The sequence below is a fragment of the Rhinoraja longicauda genome, chromosome 17, assembly GCF_053455715.1.
Source record: "Rhinoraja longicauda isolate Sanriku21f chromosome 17, sRhiLon1.1, whole genome shotgun sequence".
Classification (NCBI taxonomy): Eukaryota; Metazoa; Chordata; class Chondrichthyes; order Rajiformes; family Arhynchobatidae; genus Rhinoraja; species Rhinoraja longicauda.
Window position 1 is genome coordinate 21,186,063 of NC_135969.1, and position 19,669 is coordinate 21,205,731.

General features: G+C 54.0%; 1 protein-coding gene across 2 annotated transcripts; it reads right to left on the reverse strand.

The window, feature by feature from the left end:
• Positions 1-2,112: 2,112 nt before the first annotated feature.
• On the reverse strand, positions 2,113-15,944 carry LOC144601635 (cytochrome b-c1 complex subunit 1, mitochondrial-like). 2 transcript variants are annotated; one of them, XM_078413864.1, is made up of 13 exons: positions 15,817-15,944; positions 14,692-14,832; positions 14,451-14,537; positions 10,253-10,376; positions 9,083-9,281; positions 8,610-8,689; positions 7,069-7,184; positions 5,655-5,798; positions 4,565-4,725; positions 4,055-4,140; positions 3,158-3,246; positions 2,605-2,680; positions 2,113-2,299 (listed from the first exon to the last, which is right to left on the reverse strand). In XM_078413864.1, exons 1-13 carry the CDS (start codon positions 15,862-15,864, stop codon positions 2,235-2,237), a joined length of 1,416 nt encoding a protein of 471 aa, XP_078269990.1. In that variant the 5' UTR covers positions 15,865-15,944; the 3' UTR covers positions 2,113-2,234. The 2 variants fall into 2 exon arrangements, with proteins under 2 accessions (XP_078269990.1, XP_078269991.1); XM_078413865.1 differs by lacking the exon at positions 15,817-15,944 and adding an exon at positions 15,626-15,773.
• Positions 15,945-19,669: the final 3,725 nt, after the last annotated feature.

Here is a 19,669-nt window from a genome sequence, read left to right on the forward strand (position 1 = left end):
CCCCCCCCCCAATTCGCTGCCTATCCAAAGCCTCTTACACACCACTCAGCCTCCGCCACTACCCCCGGCAGCGCGTTCCAGGACCCTACCACCCTGTTTTAAAAAAACCGCCCCCTCTCACCTTAAAACTATGCCCTCTAGTCTTTGACGTTTCGTCCCTGGGGAAAAGGTTATATCTACCACAATTACAATAATTTATATCAGGTCTCCCCTCAGCCTCCAATGCTCCAGAGAAAATAATCCAAATTTGGCCAACCTTTCCTTATAGCTAATACCCCTTAATCCAGGCATCATTCTGGTAAACCTCTTTTGCAGCTTCTCATAGTCCTCATATCCTTCCTGTAATGCGGGACAAGATCCGCACACAATACTCTAAATGCAGCCTAAACGAAGTCCTATAAGCTGCATCTTGGCTTCCTGACTTATATTCAGTCCCACCCAATGAAGGCAAGGGTACCATATGCATTTGTTACCACTTTATCTATTTGTGTTGCTATTTTCTGGGAGCTATGGACTTGGACTCCACGATCACTCTGTACACATCAATGCTGTTAAGTGTGCTGCCATTAAATCACTTTGGCCTTACATTTGACCTCTCAAGGTGCAACACCTAACATCTGCCATTTCTCCACCTATATCCCTATCCAATCAGTATTTTTGTGTATACTTTGACAGCTGTTCTCACAGCTATTTCTGTCATCTGAAAACTTTCTAACCAACTCATCTACATTTTCATTCAACCCTTGATAGACATATATTTCCACAAACAGATGTTCCTGACGTCTCACAACAGTTATAGTTCTTAGGCCTAATGGAATCAAGGGATGTGGGGGGAAAGCAGGAACGGGGAACTGATTTTGGATGACCAGCCATGATCATATTGAATAGCAGTAGACACAAAAAACTGGCGGGTCAGGCAGCATCTCAGGAGAGAAGGAATGGGTGACAATTCGGGTCGAGACCGTTTTTCAGTCTGAGGAAGGGTCTTGACCCAAAACGTCACCCATTTCTTTTCTCCTGAGATGCTGCCTGACCCATTGAGTTACTCCAGCTTTTTGCGTCTACCTTCGATTTAAACCAGCATCTGTAGTTATTTTCCTCCACATATTGAATGGCGGTGCTGGCTCAAAGGGCCGAATGGCCCACTCCTGCACATATTTTCTGTGTTTCTATGTCCTAGCACAGATCCTGGCAAAACTCCACTGGCAATAGAACTTCACCCAGAAAGACACTCATCCACCACTACCCTCTGTCTTCTGTGGGTAAGCCAGTACGGAATCCAAACTACCAAGTCACTGAGGTTCCCATGCACAATCTCCTGGATCATCTGATCATGAGGGACTCTCTCAAATGCTTCACTGAAGTCCGTGTAAACAACTTCCGCTGCCTTACCTTCATCGATCACCTTTGTCAGCTCCTAAAAAGAAATCTGGTTCATAAGACACGACCTTCCACAGAGAAAGCTATGCTAACAGTCCCTGATTAGCTGATTCTCTCCTAATGAATTCTCTGCAGTAATATTGGAGGACCAGTGAGGAGAACCATTCTCCCCCAGGAGCATCTCGGCTCAGTCCAGGGTGAGAGAGGCAGGAACCACATCACATTTGCCCAGTGCATCCAGCGGGCATCAACCACAATGGCATGGCTCAGAGCGTCTGAGCAATGAGGGGGGCCCTGTTGATCATCAATACGGACGCATTGAGTTCATGGATTCCTGCTAATAAGACATGGCACGGTTTCTGCTCAGCAGTAAATGCCACCGCAGTCCGGTGGTCGTATCCAGTAAGTCCGAAGAAGGGTCTGAAGAAGGGTCTCGACCTGAAATGTCACCCATTCCTTTTCTTCTGAGATGCTGCCTGACCCGCTGAGTTACTCCTGCATTTTGTGAAATAAATACCTTCAATTTGTACCAGCATCTGCAGTTATTTTCTTACACTAAGTCCCTGGTCTGGTGGGTTCCCGTGCCTGTGGGTCTGGATGATGCTCCATGCCGGTAAACACGAAGCGTGCAGGACCTTCGCAGAGTTCACTAGGAGGGACATTGATCGTCACAGAAACATCGCTTTCCTCACACCGCAGAAACTATCGCAGTGAAAAGATCGCCTCCAGGGGTCTGGTTTAATTTATCTTTTAATTATTTATTTACTTATTCATTCTGTACAGCTGGGCTCCACACCTTTCAGTTACAAAGAGGCAGACTGAGAGGGGGTCTTCGCCCGTCATCCCCACCCTGCTCACAGACGCAGCCAGTACATGGCGCTTCTGATCCTGTTGTAGTCCGGCAGTTGTTCGATCGGGCCTGTTGGGAAGAGTCAGTCAATGAATGTCAGTGATACAGCATGGGGAGACACCCTTTGGCCCATCTAATCCGTGCCAACCATCAGCTACACATCCTACATTCATCCATTTTATTCCCTACAACCAAGCACCGACCACACACCTCGCAACTGACCACACACCTGGGCATTAATCTCACACCGATCCCATGTTGAGTCCATACTGGCCCCACCACGCCTGTCCACGGTGACCTTGCACTGACCCACACCCAGTGGTCAATGATGGGTGCAGGGACAGGGAGAATTAGTGACAGAAACATGAACTCACCGACGGCGCCGATAGCAGGACAATGGTCATAGATGTAGCGGCTGCACACCTCCCGCAGGACCTGCGCATCAACAGCCTGCAGCGGGCGGGGGGAGAGAACTGGGTGTGAGACCGGGGGTGAGGGAGAGAAACCGGGGCGAGGGAGAGAAACCGGGGTGAAGGAGAGAAACCGGGGCGAGGGAGAGAAACCGGGGTGAGGGAGAGAAACCGGGGTGAAGGAGAGAAACCGGGGTGAGGGAGAGAAACCGGGGTGAGGGAGAGAAACCGGGGTGATGGAGAAAAACCGGGGTGAGGGAGAGAAACCGGGGTGAGGGAGAGAAACCTGGGTGAGGGAGAGAAACCGGGGTGAGGGAGAGAAACCGGGAGGAGGGGGCAGGAACTGGGGGTGAGAGGGAGAAAAACCAGGGGTAAGAGGGAGAGAAACCGGGGTGAGGGAGAGAAACCGGGACATAGACACGGTCCATGGGCTCACAAACTGACCCTCATTGGGGGACAGGTCCCTTGGGCAAGTTTTGGCACCAGGGAAACGATTTGAAAAATGACAAATACTTACATCGATCATGGAGTTCCATTCTGCCAGCGAGAGATGTCGGCCATGACTGAGCACTTGACGCCCGATCTCCGCACACGTTGGGGTGGTCCCTGTGGAGACAGGCAGCTGTGTATAGTTGTGTACAGAGGGAGCGCGGGGACTGGGGCAGCTGTGTTCAGAGCGCAGGGACTTGGGTAGCTGCGTACAGAGGGAGTGCAAGGACGGGGCAGCTGTATACTGCTGTGTTCAGAGCAGAGGGACTGGGGCAGCTGTGGACAGAGGGAGTGCAAGGACGGGGCAGCTGTATACTGCTGTGTTCAGAGCAGAGGGACTGGGGCAGCTGTGTACAGAGCGCAGGGATTGGGGCAGCTGTGTTCAGAGCAGAGGGACTGGGGCAGCTGTGGACAGAGGGAGTGCAAGGACGGGGCAGCTGTATACTGCTGTGTTCAGAGCGCAGGGACTGGGGCAGCTGTGGACAGAGGGAGTGCAAGGACGGGGCGGCTGTATATAGCTGTGTTCAGAGCAGAGGGACTGGGGCAGCTGTGTACAGAAAGCGTGCAAGGACGGGGCGGCTGTATATAGCTGTGTTCAGAGCGCAGGGACTGGGGCAGCTGTGGACAGAGGGAGTGCAAGGACTGGGCAGCTGTGTACAGAGGAAGCAACAAAGGCCCAGTGCACCGAGGGGCATTGGGGAAAGGGGCAGTTGTTCGATGGCGGCGACAGTGGGAGCAGTGTGGGATGGTGGAAATGGTGCTTTCACCCTGTGGGAACAGGATGGCCCTGAGCAGTGAGAAAGGCTGTTGGGAGACTCAGAGTGAAAGCAGACGGACGGAGCGCAGTCCAGGAAGCAGATGGGAGCAAAAGGCAGACGGGGGAGGGGGGGAATCTCGGTGTTCCCTCTACAGTCCCTCTCCTCACCGTCCAGCTGTGCCACCAGGTGGGTCTTGAGGAGGTTCTTGGCCCTGTTCACCTCACTGTCGGTCACATTCGTGCAGAGACGCATCCTGTGCAGACAGAAAAGGCAGGCGCTAACCCCAGCAGACCGACAAACCCAGCAGGTCACTAACCCCCACAGGCTGGGGACTCCAGGAGACTGGCATCCCAGGCAGGCCGGGAGCTTTACCAAGTCGGGAACTGTATCAGGCCTCGAGCTCCAGCAAGCAGGCAGGAACAGCAACACGGCCCTTGAAGACCACTCCACGCCACGCTCTGCCACGGACACTCCAACATTGCCCACCTCACCACTGCCCCCACTCCCCATCCCCTCCTCCCCCATGGCCCAAACCTCAGCCACTCTCCCATCTGGAGTACACTCAACCCCCCCCCCCCACCCCCGAGGATTCACAGCCCACCTGAAGACCCCTACTCCAGTTCTCCCAGCATCTATCGCTCACCGATCTCGGGAATTATGAGTCAGCAGGCACTCACCACTCGTCCTGGGCAAAGTGCAGCATGTCCTCAATGTTCATTTTATCACACACCAGATGGATCCCCCACAGACCCGTGTCCGAGTAGCAGGTATTGAACGAGCGGAAACTGTGACCCAGCTTATTCTGAACTGCGATACGGGCCAATCGACTCGAGTGATTCTGCACAGCAGGGAGAAATGTGTCAATAACCTCCTCTACACAGTTCCATCGCACACTCCCAGGGTCAGACACAAAGTGAAGCTCGCTCTACACCGACCCATCACATGCTCCCAGGGCAGGGGCAGTATTTAATCTGACAGTACTTGGCCATGCTGACTTAGAAATATATCACTGATCCTAAATCCTGGGAATTCACCAGAAGGACTGCAGTGGTTCAAGGTGTCTTGCCCGCTCTTCTCAAGGGCAAATAGGGATGACAATCATTACTAGCCTAACCTCGATTTCCCACATTCTATAAACAAATTAAATTCATCCGCCATCCCCTAGTTGTGGAATTCCATATGTGCAAACTGTCCCTAATTCCAGCATAACCTTTATGAAGTCTTTAATAGCATAAGCAACAAAATGTTCCAAGAATTAGTTAATTATTAATCAACACACAACACTGTCATTAGGATACCAGCCCAAAGGCAAATATCACAGATGCTGGAAATCTGTGATAAAAATAGAGAATGTGGGAAACACTCAGCAGGTCAGGCAGCATCTGTGGGGAGAAACATAGGGATAGAGGGGGATAGAGGGAGACAGAGTGAGAGAGAGAGAAATAGAGAGAGAGAGAGAGAGAGAGAGAGAGAGAGAGAGAGAGAGAGAGAGAGAGAGAGAGAGAGAGAGAGAGAGAGAGAGAGAGAGCGAGAGAGAGAGAGAGAGAGAGAGAGAGAGAGAGAGAGAGAGAGAGAGAGAGAGAGAGAGAGAGAGAGAGGGGGTGGGGGAGATATAGCAAGAGAGAGTGAGAGACAGGGATGGAGAGACAGGGATGGAGGAACAGATCGAGGGATAGAGATGGAGATAGAAGGAAGGTGAGGGGGGGGAAGAGGGGGAGAGGAAGAGAGAGAATGGGGGGGGGGGGGGGAAGAAGGACAGATACTCACCGCCCCACCCCCATACGTGCGGTCCCAGCTTCCAATCAGCGAGCTGGCGATGGAGAGTGGGATCATGTCAGGGTTGGTGGCTCCCACCCCCTCTACCGCAATCGCAATGTGTGCTAATGGCATGGCATCGTCCCGCACCAGCATCTGAAACAGCAGAGCAGAGGCAGCAGTGTTTAACTGTCATCTGTACCAGCAACTGAACAATGAGATTACTCACTGCAGTTTAACAGGCCCTCAAACACAGTAACACACACATACATATATAGAAATCAATATTACAATAAACTAATAACCGTAATACATGCTAACCATAATAGTGCAAAAGTCTGTAGTGCAGCCAAAGACACAGTCCACAGAAGGTCACAGTTGCAGAGGTTAGTGTTGTGCAATGTTCAAGAGCCTGATGGTTGCTGGGAAGAAGCTGTTCTTGAACCTGGAGGTCACGGTTTTCAGGCTCCTGTACCTTCTTCCCGGTGGTAGCAGCGAGATGAGAGCGTGGCCAGGGTGGTGTGGGTCTGTGATGATGCTGGCTGCCTTTCTGAGGCAGCGCCTCCTGTAGATCCCTTCGATGGTGGGGCGGTCAGTAGCTGTGATGGACCGGGCAGTGTCCATCACTCTCTGTTGTCTCCTTCATTCCTGTGTGTTCGAGTTGCTGAACCAGGCCGTGATGCTCCCTGCCGAGCACCTGTAGACGCTCGGTAGTATGGGTGAAGTGTCGGCATCGTTGTTGACCATGTCCGGCCACAACCTGCAGAGCAGCTGCTGGTCCACACGGCAGCCGCACAGTGGGTCCATCTCAACCCACCCAAACATCCCCAGTGTCAGAAGGTCCACCCCACACGCCCGCTCTCCCACCTCAGTCATCCCGGCTCTTCAGTGCTGCCCTTTGTGCCAATATTGTAGGAACTTACGGCACAGCAGGCCATTCAACCCATCATTCCCATCCTAGACCTTCCCGGAGCATTCCTTGTCCTCAGTACCTACTTGTCCTTTCCCCTCTGTCTGTGACCTCTGAAATCTCACCGGCTCACCAGTCAGAACAGGTGCCTCTCAGGATTGAGAAGGAAGTCTTTCCCAAAGGACAGGTGATGGGAGAAATCTAGAGTAACATCAGCGGAACAGGCAGCATCTCTGGAGAGAAGGAATTGGTGACATGTCGGGTCGAGACCCTTCAATTTTCCATTTGGGGAGAAAGGTTCTGACCGCCTACCCTCTCTAATGCCTCTCACAATTTTATAGACAAGTATCTAGTCTTCCCGCAGCCTCTGATGTTCGTTTACGCAGGACTTCCTGGGCTGATCACGGCGGACCGAATCAGTGTGGGACATGTCTGCAGCAGCAGGGATGGAGATCTGACCACGAGATCTGACCACAGGACGGCTAGTTTGGGTGCCAGCTGGTGGCCACGTCTCACCTGGCTGCCTGTGAAGCGGCAGGGGGACAGGACAGGGATCACGTCGTCCTTGTAGGAGCTGGGAATCCCTGCCAAGTGCTGGCGAGCCAGAGCCACCACCTCTTCGTGCCGAACGCCTGTCGGGAGGAAACGTCACCGTGACTAACTCCACCCAAGGTATGGCCGTCACCCCCCCCCCCCCACTGCCCCACCCACATCACCCTCACCCCCCCTCCACTGCCCCACCCCCCCACTCCATAACATCACCCTCCCTCCACTGCCCCACCCACAACACCCTCACCCCCCACTGCCCCACCCACAACATCACACCCCCCTCCATTCCCCACCCCACAATATTACCCCTCACCCCCACTCCGCTCCCCCACCCACATCACCCCTCATCCCCGCTTCCCCACCCACATAATCCCTCACCCCCTCTTCGCTCCCCCACCCACATCACCCCTCACCCCCCCCCCTCTGCTGCCCCACCCACAAATCGCCCCTCCCCTCTGTACATTATCACTACCCCATAATATCACCCCCCCCCCCACAATACTACACGGCTCCACATCTACCCAGGCTGTCCGGCCCATCCTGTCTATACTGGCTCACGGAAAGAGCACCAAGTAACCTCACTTCCCTGTTTCTAAAGTCACCACCTCTCAGGTAGGGTATTCCACTCACAGCACAACGTACTACCCCTCCCCACTCTCCGCTGCCAGAGGGCTGGAACACTGTGACCATCATGTTCAGAAAGAGGCGGCAGGGATAAACTGGGCATCTGCTGGCCAGTGAGTTTAAAGCTAGAGGGGAAATCTTTAGAATACTCAGGCAGGAGGAGCAGTGAGGAAGTGGCGCGCAGAATGCAGGAAGCGGCACAGTGGTACAGCTGGTAGAGCTGTTGCCTCACAGCACCAGAGAACTGGGTTCAATCCTGACCTCCGGTGATGACTGCGTGGAGTTTGCACGTTCTCCCTGTGACCGCGTAGGTTTCCCCCGTGTGCTCTGATTTCCTCCCACATCCCAAAGATGTTGGAGGTTAATTGGCCCTCTATAAATAGCCCCGAGTGTGTAGGGAGTGGATGAGAAAGTGGGATAACATCGAACTAGAATGAATGGGTGATCGATGGTTGGCGTGGACTCGGCAGGCCAAAAGGCCTGTTTCCATGCGGTATCTTTCAAATCAATTCAATTCCAATTTGAACAGGAGCCGCAGTGGCAGGAGCAGTTTTACTTTTAACGGCGGAGTGGTGGGGCCTGGAGTGGGCTCCAGGAGCCTGTGGCAATGGCTGCAGGGAACTCGACAGGAAGCAGTTTGCAGAGCTGTGGATTGGGGTTATAGACCTTTCACAGGGCCAGGATCACTTTTGGTGCTGGAACTAGTCTGCGAGTCGGGTTCCTTTGACCAACATTATACAAGATGTGTTCCCTGTCGTTGACCCTCACCCACTGGAATCAGGATCTCAAGTCACCAGAACCCCTCACAGATACCAACCCCTACAAACCCACCTCCCCCCCCAACCCTCTCTGCTCCACGCCTGGGACCAGAATTACATCCTCACCTCCTGAGGCTGCCAGCACTATTCGGGGACCCTTGAAGTGACCAGACATGAACTCCAGGAGATCGCTGCGCTTCAGATCCCTGGACAAGGGAGGAGGATGCTTGTGTTAGTGGAACGTTTATGGCAAGTTGTTAACACAGTAAACATCCTGCACAGTGAAGACAAGACATTGATAAATGTCCATACGCATATCTTATGGGCTGAAGCTAGAGTATATGGAATAATAATTTCCTTTACACCCAAATAGTTATTTTACAAACACGCTGAACTACTGTTCACAGAATCACCGAATCGTACAGCGCAGAAACAGGCCCTTCGGCCCACCTGCTCCATGCTGACCCTAATGCCCGTCTATTCTAGATCCATTTGCCGCAAATCGACCAGTCTCACTTCCGTTGGCAAATCGACTGTTAAATCACTGCACGTGGCTGTGACCCTCCGAGACTGGAGGTCACACAAGGTTAGATGCTTACTTGATGTTCCTGGAGGGTCCCACCACGGTGTGGCTGAGGGGGGTTCCCTGGAAGGCGGTGGCGTGGAGGTAATCGAATGTCACCTCCTCCAGGCTGCTCTCCATCTCCTGCATCTCCTGCAGCACCAGCTGGCGGCCGGACTCCACGTCAGCCTCCGAGAACGAGCTGTTCTGCACCAGCTCACTGAGGAGCTCCACAGCTGTGGAAAGGGAAGGCAAGGTAGCAGTCACCACTCCTGTAACCACCAGTAACCCACAGGAAACAAGTAACCAGCAGTAAATCAGTGACAGTAATCAGCAATGATGGTTACCAGAAGTGACCAGCAGCGATCAGCAGTAATCTACAGCGTGCTGCCAGGTAACACCAATGGGAACCAGGGTGTAACTAGATCAACAATGACTGTAACCAATTCAACATCGGCAATATCAGGATGCTACCAGTTTAACAGAGACAGTACCCAGAAACGAGCAAGCATTTATTGGAGACAAAGATTAGTAGTTTGAATGGTTTGATCAGCAGTCCAACTAGTTTAACTGAAGCCAGGAGGAACAGATGAGCTAACTTACCAAAGGATGTAACAAGCCGTGTGGCCAGGTCAGCCAGCCAGCCTCCCGACACAGGATTCTGCCCCTGCCCCTGCCCCTCACACTGCAGTAATCAGGGTTCAATTCCCATCTCGCACCTTGGCCCATCTGTTGAACCTTGAGGACAAGCCCAGCCAATGGGATTGGACAGCTCAGGAAACCAGCACAAGGAACTGCAGATGTGGGTTTACAAATGAAGGGAGTGCTGGAGTAACTCAGCATATCAGGCAGCATCTCTGGACAACTTAGATAGGTGACACTTCAGGTCTGAGGAAGGATCATGACCCGAAATGTCACCTATCCAGGTTATCCAGAAATGCTGCCTGACCCGCTGAATTACTCCAGCACTCTCCGTCTTCTCCATCATTTCGTGATTGTCCAAAGATTTCCAGACGTCCCGGGCAGAACTCGGTTGCAAATTAGAATGAAGGAAGCGTCGGTCCGATGGACATGGTGTGCACTGACACAGGGTGGCTTCAGTGAGATCTTACAGAAACTGTTCACATCACTAAACACACACTGTATAAACCCAAATAGACATGTCTAGACGTGTAAACACGTTAACTGAGGCAGGGGGTGTCCGCACCTGTTGGCATGTCCTTGGCCAGGGTCTTCATGTAGTAGGCGGTCTGCTCACGGGAGGTGTAAGCGTTGAGGTGTGCCCCCCGGCTTGCAATCTCCTGCTCCAGGTGCGGGTGGCGCTTGGTACCCTGAGAACACCAACAACAGACAGAGTTTCCAGACGGTTACTCAGGAGCCTCAGGCTCTGTTCCAACACTCTTCCTAGCATGGTTTCTGCTGTCTCCATTGTCCACCCTGATACCAACCTGTGTGCTCAGGATGGCCCCCTCAAACAGTTCACACTCAGTGTTGGAGTAACACACCCAACACATCCTTGACTGACTGACGCCTTTCCACCGCCTGCAGCTCAGGTCAGGACAGTGAGGGACACTCTCCCCTTGCCAGGGCGAGTCCAGCTGCAAAGATGTCACAGAGATGCAACACTTTTTCTGGGGCAAAGCAGCAACACATACACCAGCCTTTATATCCATCCCCTCCACCACTGGCGCATAGTGGCTGCAGTGTGCACCAGCTACAAAATGCCCGGAGATTACTCCAACACAATCCCCTCAATCTGCAAACTCCGCTCCCTAGATAGGAGGCAGCAGCTTCCAATACACGAGGTGCCCTTGTCTTACTCAAGCTGGGGAGGCGCTGCTGGAAGCGAGTGGACACGTAACCGCAGTGAAACGGAGACACGAGCAACTGCAGACGCTGCAATCTGGAGCAAAACACAAAGTGCTGGAGGAACTCAGCAGGTCAGTCAGCAACTGTGAAACATAGAAACATAAAAAATAGCTGCAGGAGGAGGCCATTCAGCCCTTTAAGCCAGCACCACCATTCATTGTGATCAAGGCTGATCATCCACAATCAGTAACCTGTGCCCAACTTCTCCCTATATCCCCTGATTCCACTAACCCCCAGAGCTCTATCTAACTCTCTCATAAATTTTTCCAGTGACTTGACCTCCATGGCAGAGAATTCCACAAATTCACTACTCTCTGGGTGAAAAAGTTCCTTCTCACCTCAGTTTTAAATGGCCTCCCCTTTATTCTAAGACTGTGGCCCCTGGTTCTGGACTCCCCCAACAGTGGGAACATTTTTCCTGCATCTAGCTTGTCCAGTCCTTTTATAATTTTATATGCCTCTATAAGATCCCCTCTCATCCTTCTAAACTCCAGTGAATACAAGCCTACTCTTTTCAATCTTTCCTCGTATGACAGTCCCGCCATCCCAGGGATCAATCTCGTGAACCTATGCTGCACTGACTCTATTACAAGAATGTCCTTCCTCAAATTAGGAGACCAAAACTGTACACAACACTCCAGATGCGGTCTTACCAGGGCCCTATACAACTGCAGAAGAACCTCTTTACTTCTATACTGAAATCCTCTCGTTATGAACTCGTTGTACCCCTGTACAATGACAATAAAGATATATTGTATTGTAAGAGAATAAGAAAATAACTGCAGATGCTGGTACAAATTGATTTATTCACAAAATGCTGGAGTAACTCAGCAGGTCAGGCAGCATCTCGGGAGAGGAGGAATGGGTGACGTTTCGGGTCGAGACCCTTCTTCAGACAATATATTGTATTGTATTGTATGCCATTAGCTTTCTTCACTGTCTGCTGTACCTGCACACCAACTTTCAGTGACTGCTGTACGAGGACACCCAGGTCTCGCTGCACTTCCCCCTTACCTATCTTGACACCATTGAGATAATAATCTGCCGCCTTGTTTTTGCTGCCAAAGTGGATAACCTCACATTTATCTACATTATACTGCATCTGCCATGTATCTGCCCACTCATTCAACCTGTCCAGTTCACCCTGCAACCTCCTAACATCCTCTTCGCAGTTCACACTGCCACCCAGTTTTGTCATCTGCAAACTTGCTAGAGTTACTTCTAATTCCTTCATCCTAATCATTAATATATATGGTAAATCGTTGCGATCCCAACACCGAGCCTTGCGGCACCCCACTCGCCACTGCCTGCCATCTGAAAAGGACCCATTTACTCCTACTCTGTGAAGGGAATGGACAACTGGGTTTTGCACCAGGACCCTTCTTCAAAAAAACTGCCTGATTGGGTGAGTTCTACCAGTGCTTTGTATTTTGCTCAAGAGATGACAGTGCCTTTTATATATATAGTCCACACTGCCACATTGAGCATCAGTGGTGGAGCGAGTGTGGATCAGGGGCTGCAGAGGGGAAGTGACACAGCTGGCATCCTGGTGCCATCGCAACAACCTGGAGCTCAATGCTCTCAAGACAGTGGAACTAATTGTAAACTTTCGATGAGATCCCCCTCCCCTCCCCCCACTCACCATCAACAACACCATAGCCAAATCTGTGGAGTCATTTAAGTTCCTTGGAACCATCATCTCCAGGGACCTTAAGTGGGGGGCCACCATCGACTCCACAGTCAAAAAGGCCCAACAGAGGATGTACTTCCTACGGCAACTGAAGAAACACAATCCGCCAGACAATGATGGTCCAATTCTATACTGCTATCATTGAGTCCGTCCTCACCTTCTCCATCATGGTCTGGTTTGGCTCAGCCACCAAGCACGACATCCGGAGGCTGCAAAGGATCGTTCGCACAGCTGAGAAGGTTATTGGCTGCAACCTTCCCCCCATTGACAAACTGTACACTGCAAGGGCCAGGAAGCGAGCGGGTAAGATCATCTCTGACCCTCTCACCCTGGCCACAAACTCTTCAAAGCATTTCCCTCTGGAAGGCGACTCCGGACTGTCAAAGCAGCCACAGCCAGACATAAAAACAGCTTTTTTTCCCCACGAATGATAGTTCTACTCAATAACCAAAGTCTGTAGACTCTTTTTTGCTCTGGTTTATTTTCACCCGCATGTTTAGAGTGTAATGTTGTATCCTTATTGTTTTGATGTCGTTATGCTTTATTCTTAATTGTTAACTTTATGTTTGTGTTGTTATGTGTGAGCGGATCACCCCAAGGCACATTCTTGTATATGCATTCTTGGCCAATAAACTTATTAATTAATTCATTCATCCATTCTTTGTCCTGGATGGTGACACAAGGAACTGCAGCTGCTGGAATCTTCAGTGTGATCTTGCCTGGTGTTGGCTTTTCTGGTATTGTGGGAACTATCCTGCCCCAGGCAAGCAGAGAATATTCCCGCACGTACTGCTCGGGCCTGGCAAAATGCCTCTGGCACGTTGCGGAAAGCCAGTACCTCCTGGATGTCCAGCTGCTGACCATATCTATGGGTGCTTCCGGTTTGGTTTCTGATTAGTGGTGAGTTGTGGATCTCTGACTGTGGCGCCTCGGTGAAGGGAATGTTGCCGACCATCAGCTGGAGGTGATTCCTCACTGCGGCCAGGGGTGGTGATTGTGACCATGTTTGTGACACGACATTGCCTGGCCCTCGTCGCCCCATGTCTACACAGAGGTGGACAGCCCACAGGGGATCCCTGACAGGGCAGTAGGGGGGGGGGGGTGATGACTGGAGGTGGTAGAATGGAGGGTAGTGAGGACTAAACCTAACCCTCCAGCAATGCCCAACCACATGCATCCACCCCTGCCCAAGGTCTACCTCCAGCCACCGCGATGCCCACTGACCCCATTCACTCGCTGTTGGGGCATCAGCCTCAGCTCGCAGCCAAAACCGTTCCGGAGCCGACAATCCTGGGGAACCCAAGATCAGGGACAGTTTGTAGTGAGGGAATGTAGCTCGATGCCCTGTCAGTGCCACCTACCATCACTGCACTCAGCAGTCGGCAACAATGGTTCGCCTGAGCCTGCCATCATGCCAGAGGACTATCCTTGGCAAACGTTGCTCAGTGGGCTTTCATAAGTGATGAACAAAATTAGGCGATTCGGCCCATCAAATTTACTCCACCATTCAATCATGGCTGAACTACCTCTCAACCCCATGCTCCTGCCTTCTCCACATAACCCTTGATATCCGTGCTAATCAAGAATTTATCTCTTCCTTAAAAATATCCATTGTTTTGGTCACCATGGCCTTCTGTGGCAATGAATTCCACAGATTCACCACCCTCTCACGAAATAAATTCCTCCCCATCTCCTCCGTCAGACCTTTAATTCTGAGTATGTCCTCTGGTCATAGACTCTCCCACTAGTGGAAACATCCTCTCCATATCCACTCTATCCAAGCTTTTCAATATTCGGTAAGTTCCAAAGGCGTCCCACAAGGCGGTACCACATCCACAACACATACCTTCAGAACCATGTGCTCCAGGAAGTTTCCAACCCCGTTATTTTTCTCGGTTTCGTAACGGCTCCCGACCTCAATCCACACACCAACCTGGGAGGCAGGGAGAGCAGAGTGTGAGCGGAGCAAAGGGCAGTGGAAAAGGGGAGTCCAAAGGGGTGAGGGGGAGTGAGATGGGAAGGGAGATGGGGAGTGCACCCCAGTCCATAGGCCCCGATCTCTCGAGCTGTGGACCAGCAGTACTCACCGTGCAAGTGGGATGGTCGGACTCCTCTGTGGCAATACGCAGCCCATTTTCCAGAGTTGTCTGCTTGGTTTCTGGAACACTCTCGATGGTCTGAGCATAGGAGAGGGTGCTCTGTACACGGTGAGCTCCCAGCAGAGCTGGCTAAACCAATGAGAGACATGGCAATGTGTTCAGTAACACCAGGGCACGCTCGCACTCCAATGACAACAAATGTGGTGCACTTGGACAGGTATATTTATTCGAAAAGCTTTAGCGGGATATGGGCAAAATACATGGTAATGGAAGTAGCATGGACAAGTTCCGAGAAAGGGCCTGTTTCCGTGCTGTTTGGTTCTGTGACGCTACACATACATCCGGTCCATCGCTCAAGGATTGGGTGAGTTTGTGCAGCCAGATCCATACTGCCATGGTGGACACTGCCCGGTCCATCACAGGTACTGACTACCTCACCATCGAAGGGATCTACAGGCGGCGCTGCCACAAAAAGGCAGCCAGCATCATCACAGACCCACACCACCCTGGCCACGCTCTCATCTCGCTGCTACCATCGGGAAGAAGGTACAGGAGCCTGAAAACCGTGACCTCCAGGTTCAAGAACAGTTTCAACCCAGCAACCATCAGGCTCTTGAACACTGCACCACACTAACCTCAGCAACTGTGATCTTCTTTGGACTAGGATTTGGTTACATTACAGACTTGGGTTTTGAGCCATTGTGGTTACAATAGACAATAGACAATAGGTGCAGGAGTAGGCCATTCAGCCCTTCGAGCCAGCACCGCCATTCAATGCGATCATGGCTGATCACTCTCAATCAGTACCCCGTTCCTGCCTTCTCCCCTAGTTACCTAGTATTACTGTTATTAATTGTTCTTTTTGGTGCTTTTTATTGTCACGTGTGCAAAGTGCAAACGCAAAGTGAATTTCTTTCCTTACATCAGTCCAGCAGAGTACTGTAGGTGACATCTAAACGTCCGCCGCCGGTTTGACCTTCCCGTGTCCGGCCGCAGCTCCTGACACGGTTCCCACCCGCCTTTCCCCGCAGCACCGTCCGCCCCAGCCGGGGCTGCCCCGCGGCCCGGACCCCGGTCCAGCCGAGCGCCAGCCCCCGTGTACCCCGCACTCACCCGGCCGGCCCTGAACAGCGCCGCCCCCGCCCGGTACACGGCCGCCATCTTCCCTCACCCGCCCGCTACAGCGCCGCCCCTGGCCTGGCGGCTCCACCCGCCCGCTACAGCACCGCCCCTGGCTTGGTGGCTCCACCCGCCCGCTACAGCGCCGCCCCTGGCCTGGTGGCTCCACCCGCCCGCTCTCCACCCGCCCGCAACGGCGCCGCCCCTGGCCTGGCGGCTCCACCCGCCCGCTACAGCGCCGCCCCTGGCCTGGCGGCTCCACCCGCCAGCTACAGCGCCGCCCCTGGCCTGGCGGCTCCATCCGCCCGCTCTCCACCCATCCCGCTCTCCACCCGCCCGCTACAGCGCCGCCCCTGGCCTGGCGGCTCCACCCGCCCGCTGCAGCGCCGCCCCTGGCTTGGTGGCTCCACCCGCCCGCTACAGCGCCGCCCCTGGCCTGGTGGATCCACCCGCCCGCTCTCCACCCGCCCGCAACAGCGCCGCCCCTGGCCTGGCGGCTCCACCCGCCCGCTACAGCGCCGCCCCTGGCCTGGCGGCTCCACCCGCCCGCTACAGCGCCGCCCCTGGCCTGGTGGCTCCACCCGCCCGCTCTCCACCCGCCCGCTCTCCACCCGCCCGCAACAGCGCCGCCCCTGGCCTGGCGGCTCCACCCGCCCGCTACAGCGCCGCCCCTGGCCTGGCGGCTCCACCCGCCCGCTACAGCGCCGCCCCTGGCCTGGCGGCTCCATCCGCCCGCTCTCCACCCGCCCGCTCTCCACCCGCCCGCTACAGCGCCGCCCCTGACCTGGCGGCTCCACCCGCCCGCTGCAGCGCCGCCCCTGGCCTGGTGGCTCCACCCGCCCGCTACAGCGCCACCCCTAGCCTGGCGGCTCCACCGGCCGCTACAGCGCCGTCCCCAGTCTGGCGCAAAGATACTAGAGGAGCAAAGATAGATCACTCGACCCTAAAAATCGTGGTATGTCATGGCGCTATTTTAGTAGGCAGAAACTTGCAGAAAAGTTAAAAAATAACAAAAATCGGTGAATTGATAGATGAGATATAATCTGCATTTTAATGGTATCATCACACATACTGTTGCCACAAAACACTGATTACACTGCGAGAGGCAGAGCAAACGGCGGGTTTTGCCTACTAAAATGGCGGAAGTTACGCTCCTTTGCGTACTACACTTCAGTATAGGCGATTTGAACGGAGTGGTCCATCTTGTTCCTCTAGTATCTTTGGTCTGGCGGCTCCACCGGCCGCTGCAGCGCCGCCCCCGGCCTGGCGGCTCCATCGGTCGCTGCAGCGCCGCCCCCGGCCTGGCGGCTCCACCGGTCGCTGCAGCGCCGCCCCCGGCCTAGTGGCTCCACCGGCCGCTGCAGCGCCGCCCCCGGCCTAGTGGCTCCACCCGCCCGCTGCAGCGCCGCCCCGGCCTGGTGGCTCCACCGGCCGCTGCAGCGCCGCCCCCGGTCTAGCGGCTCCACCCGCCCGCTACAGCGCTGCCCCTGGCCTGGCGGCTCCACCGGTCGCTGCAGCGCCGCCCCCGGCCCGGCGGCTCCACCGGCCGCTACAGCGCCGCCCCCGGCCTGGCGGCTCCACACTCCCCCCACAGCCCCCGGAAAAAAAGGAGTTCCTGGTTCTGGCGGTGCACGCTTTTAATCTTCTGTACCTTCTGCCCCACGGGAGACAAGGGAATGACCGCGGTGTGAGTGGTCCTTGATTATGAAGACAGAAACAGCGGGTCAGGCAGCCTCTGGAGAAAATGAATAGGTGACGTTTCGGGTGGGAACCCCACACTGAAAGTAAAGGTGGGCGAGGGGTGGGGGGTATAAACTGGAGGCGAGAAAATGCCACAATAAATCAGGTCATTTATTATGTTGCCTGCTTTCCTGAGGCAGCGTGAAGTGTTGATGGAGTCTACAATCGCGGGAAGTCTGGTCTGTGTGATGATCTGGATTCATTACATTATAAAACCTGCCCCACCAAATCCTGTCGGACCGACTGAGTTCTCTTCACGTTGTTTCTGGTTCAAAGCCACTGGCGAATGTTTTAAACCATCAGGTTAGGAGACAGCTTGGGGGAAAAAAATGGCATTTGTACATATTATCTTCATTAATAAAACTTTATTATGAATAAATTGTCCTTCTTAACAAATGATTGTCCCAGATTCTGCCACTCACTTCCTCTGGGCCTCTCACATGGACCCGCACGGGATGTGGAGGAAACCGAAGGAAACTCGCGCAGAAACATCCCTTCCTCCGAGTTAACAATGACATCCGCTACAGCTCCAGGTCCAATTTGGATTCTTAAGTCAAAAACTGCGTAACATAATAGATTTATTGTAACGTCAGACTCTGGCTCCGAATCGCTGAAAGTTGAATCGCTGGCGTGTGGATCAGCTGGCGGGTTGATAGCCTCGCATTCAGAGTGTTTGATTTAAATCGATGCTCTTGTCAAAACTCGGAGCGGGGTCCAGAATTGAAAAAGTGGAACCAAACAAGTGCAGATGCTGATTAATGCACAAAGAGACACAAAGTGCTGGAGAAACTCGGCGGTCGGGCAGCATCTCGGGAGAACATGGATAGGTGACGTTTCGGGTCAGGACCGGAGACTGAAGAAGGGTTTCCAACCCCAAACGTCGTCTCTCGATGTTCTTCAGAGATACTGCCTGACCGGCTGAGTTACTCCAGCACTTTTTGTCTCGAATTTAAGAAATTGTTCGTAAAGCTCAGATGCAGTGAGATAAGTTTGGATGGGAATGAGCGAGGGGTTTGCAGTCTGGAGCAGGGTCCCGACCCCAAACGTCTCCTGTTCATCCCCTCCACAGACGCTGCCTGACCCGCTGAGTTACTCCGCCCGCTGCTTCCTATGGTTCACGTCTGATTCAGAGTGAGACGGTCAGAGTGGTACAGACTGCAAAGGGCCATTCGGTCCATCTCACCTCTGCTGACCCCGGTGCCTATCTGCACTAGTCCCATTTATTCCACCATGTCCGTCTCCCTCTACCATCTACCTGTCCAAATACATTTACAATAGTATATTTTCCTCTGGCGGACATTGACGCTAGTGATCGCGTTGAACGCTGTTCATTGTCAGGCCGGGAGCCGCGACTCGCTCCCCACCGACTCCGAGCCGCGACCGTCCCCAGCAGCGGCCGCCCTGTCACTGCCAGGTCTCGGTAACCGAGCCCGGTGTCTTTGGCGCCAAGAGAATGCCTTTACTGACTGACAATTGGCAACCCTCCGCGCCGGTCCCGGGTACAGCGGGCGCGCCCCGGGGAACGCGGACTCTCGTAACACCGGGCGCTGACACTTCGCGGTAATATTTGGCTGCAAATATATTTAAATACTGTCCTTGAGACGAGGTTCGAGGGAATCGGGGGGTCCGGAGGGGACTGAGAGTGGGCAAAGGGCGGAGGGGGAGTAAGGAGAGGAGTGGGGAGGGGTAGAGCGGAGATGGCTGGAGTACGGGTGGGGAGGGGAACGGGCCAGAGTGGACAGAAGGGGGGCGGAGAGAGGGGAGGGGAGATGGTGAGAGGGGAGGGGAGAGGGGGAGAGGGGAGAGGGTGAGAGGGGAGAGGGTGAGAGGGGAGAGGGTGGGGAGCGCGGGGGAGGGGAGAGGGCTGGATGGGGTGGAGTGGAGAGGGTGGGGAGCGGAGAGGGTGGGGAGCGGAGAGGGTGGGGGGAGGGAAGAGGACTGGATGGGGTGGAGGGGAGAGGGTGGGAGGGGAGACGGTGGGTGGGGGGGCGGGGAGACGGTGGGTGGGGGGGGCGGGGAGACGGTGGGTGGGGGGGAGAGGGCCAGGGTGGGTGGGGGGGAGGGGAGAGGGTGGGGGGGGGGGGAGGGGAGAGGGTGGGGGGGGGGG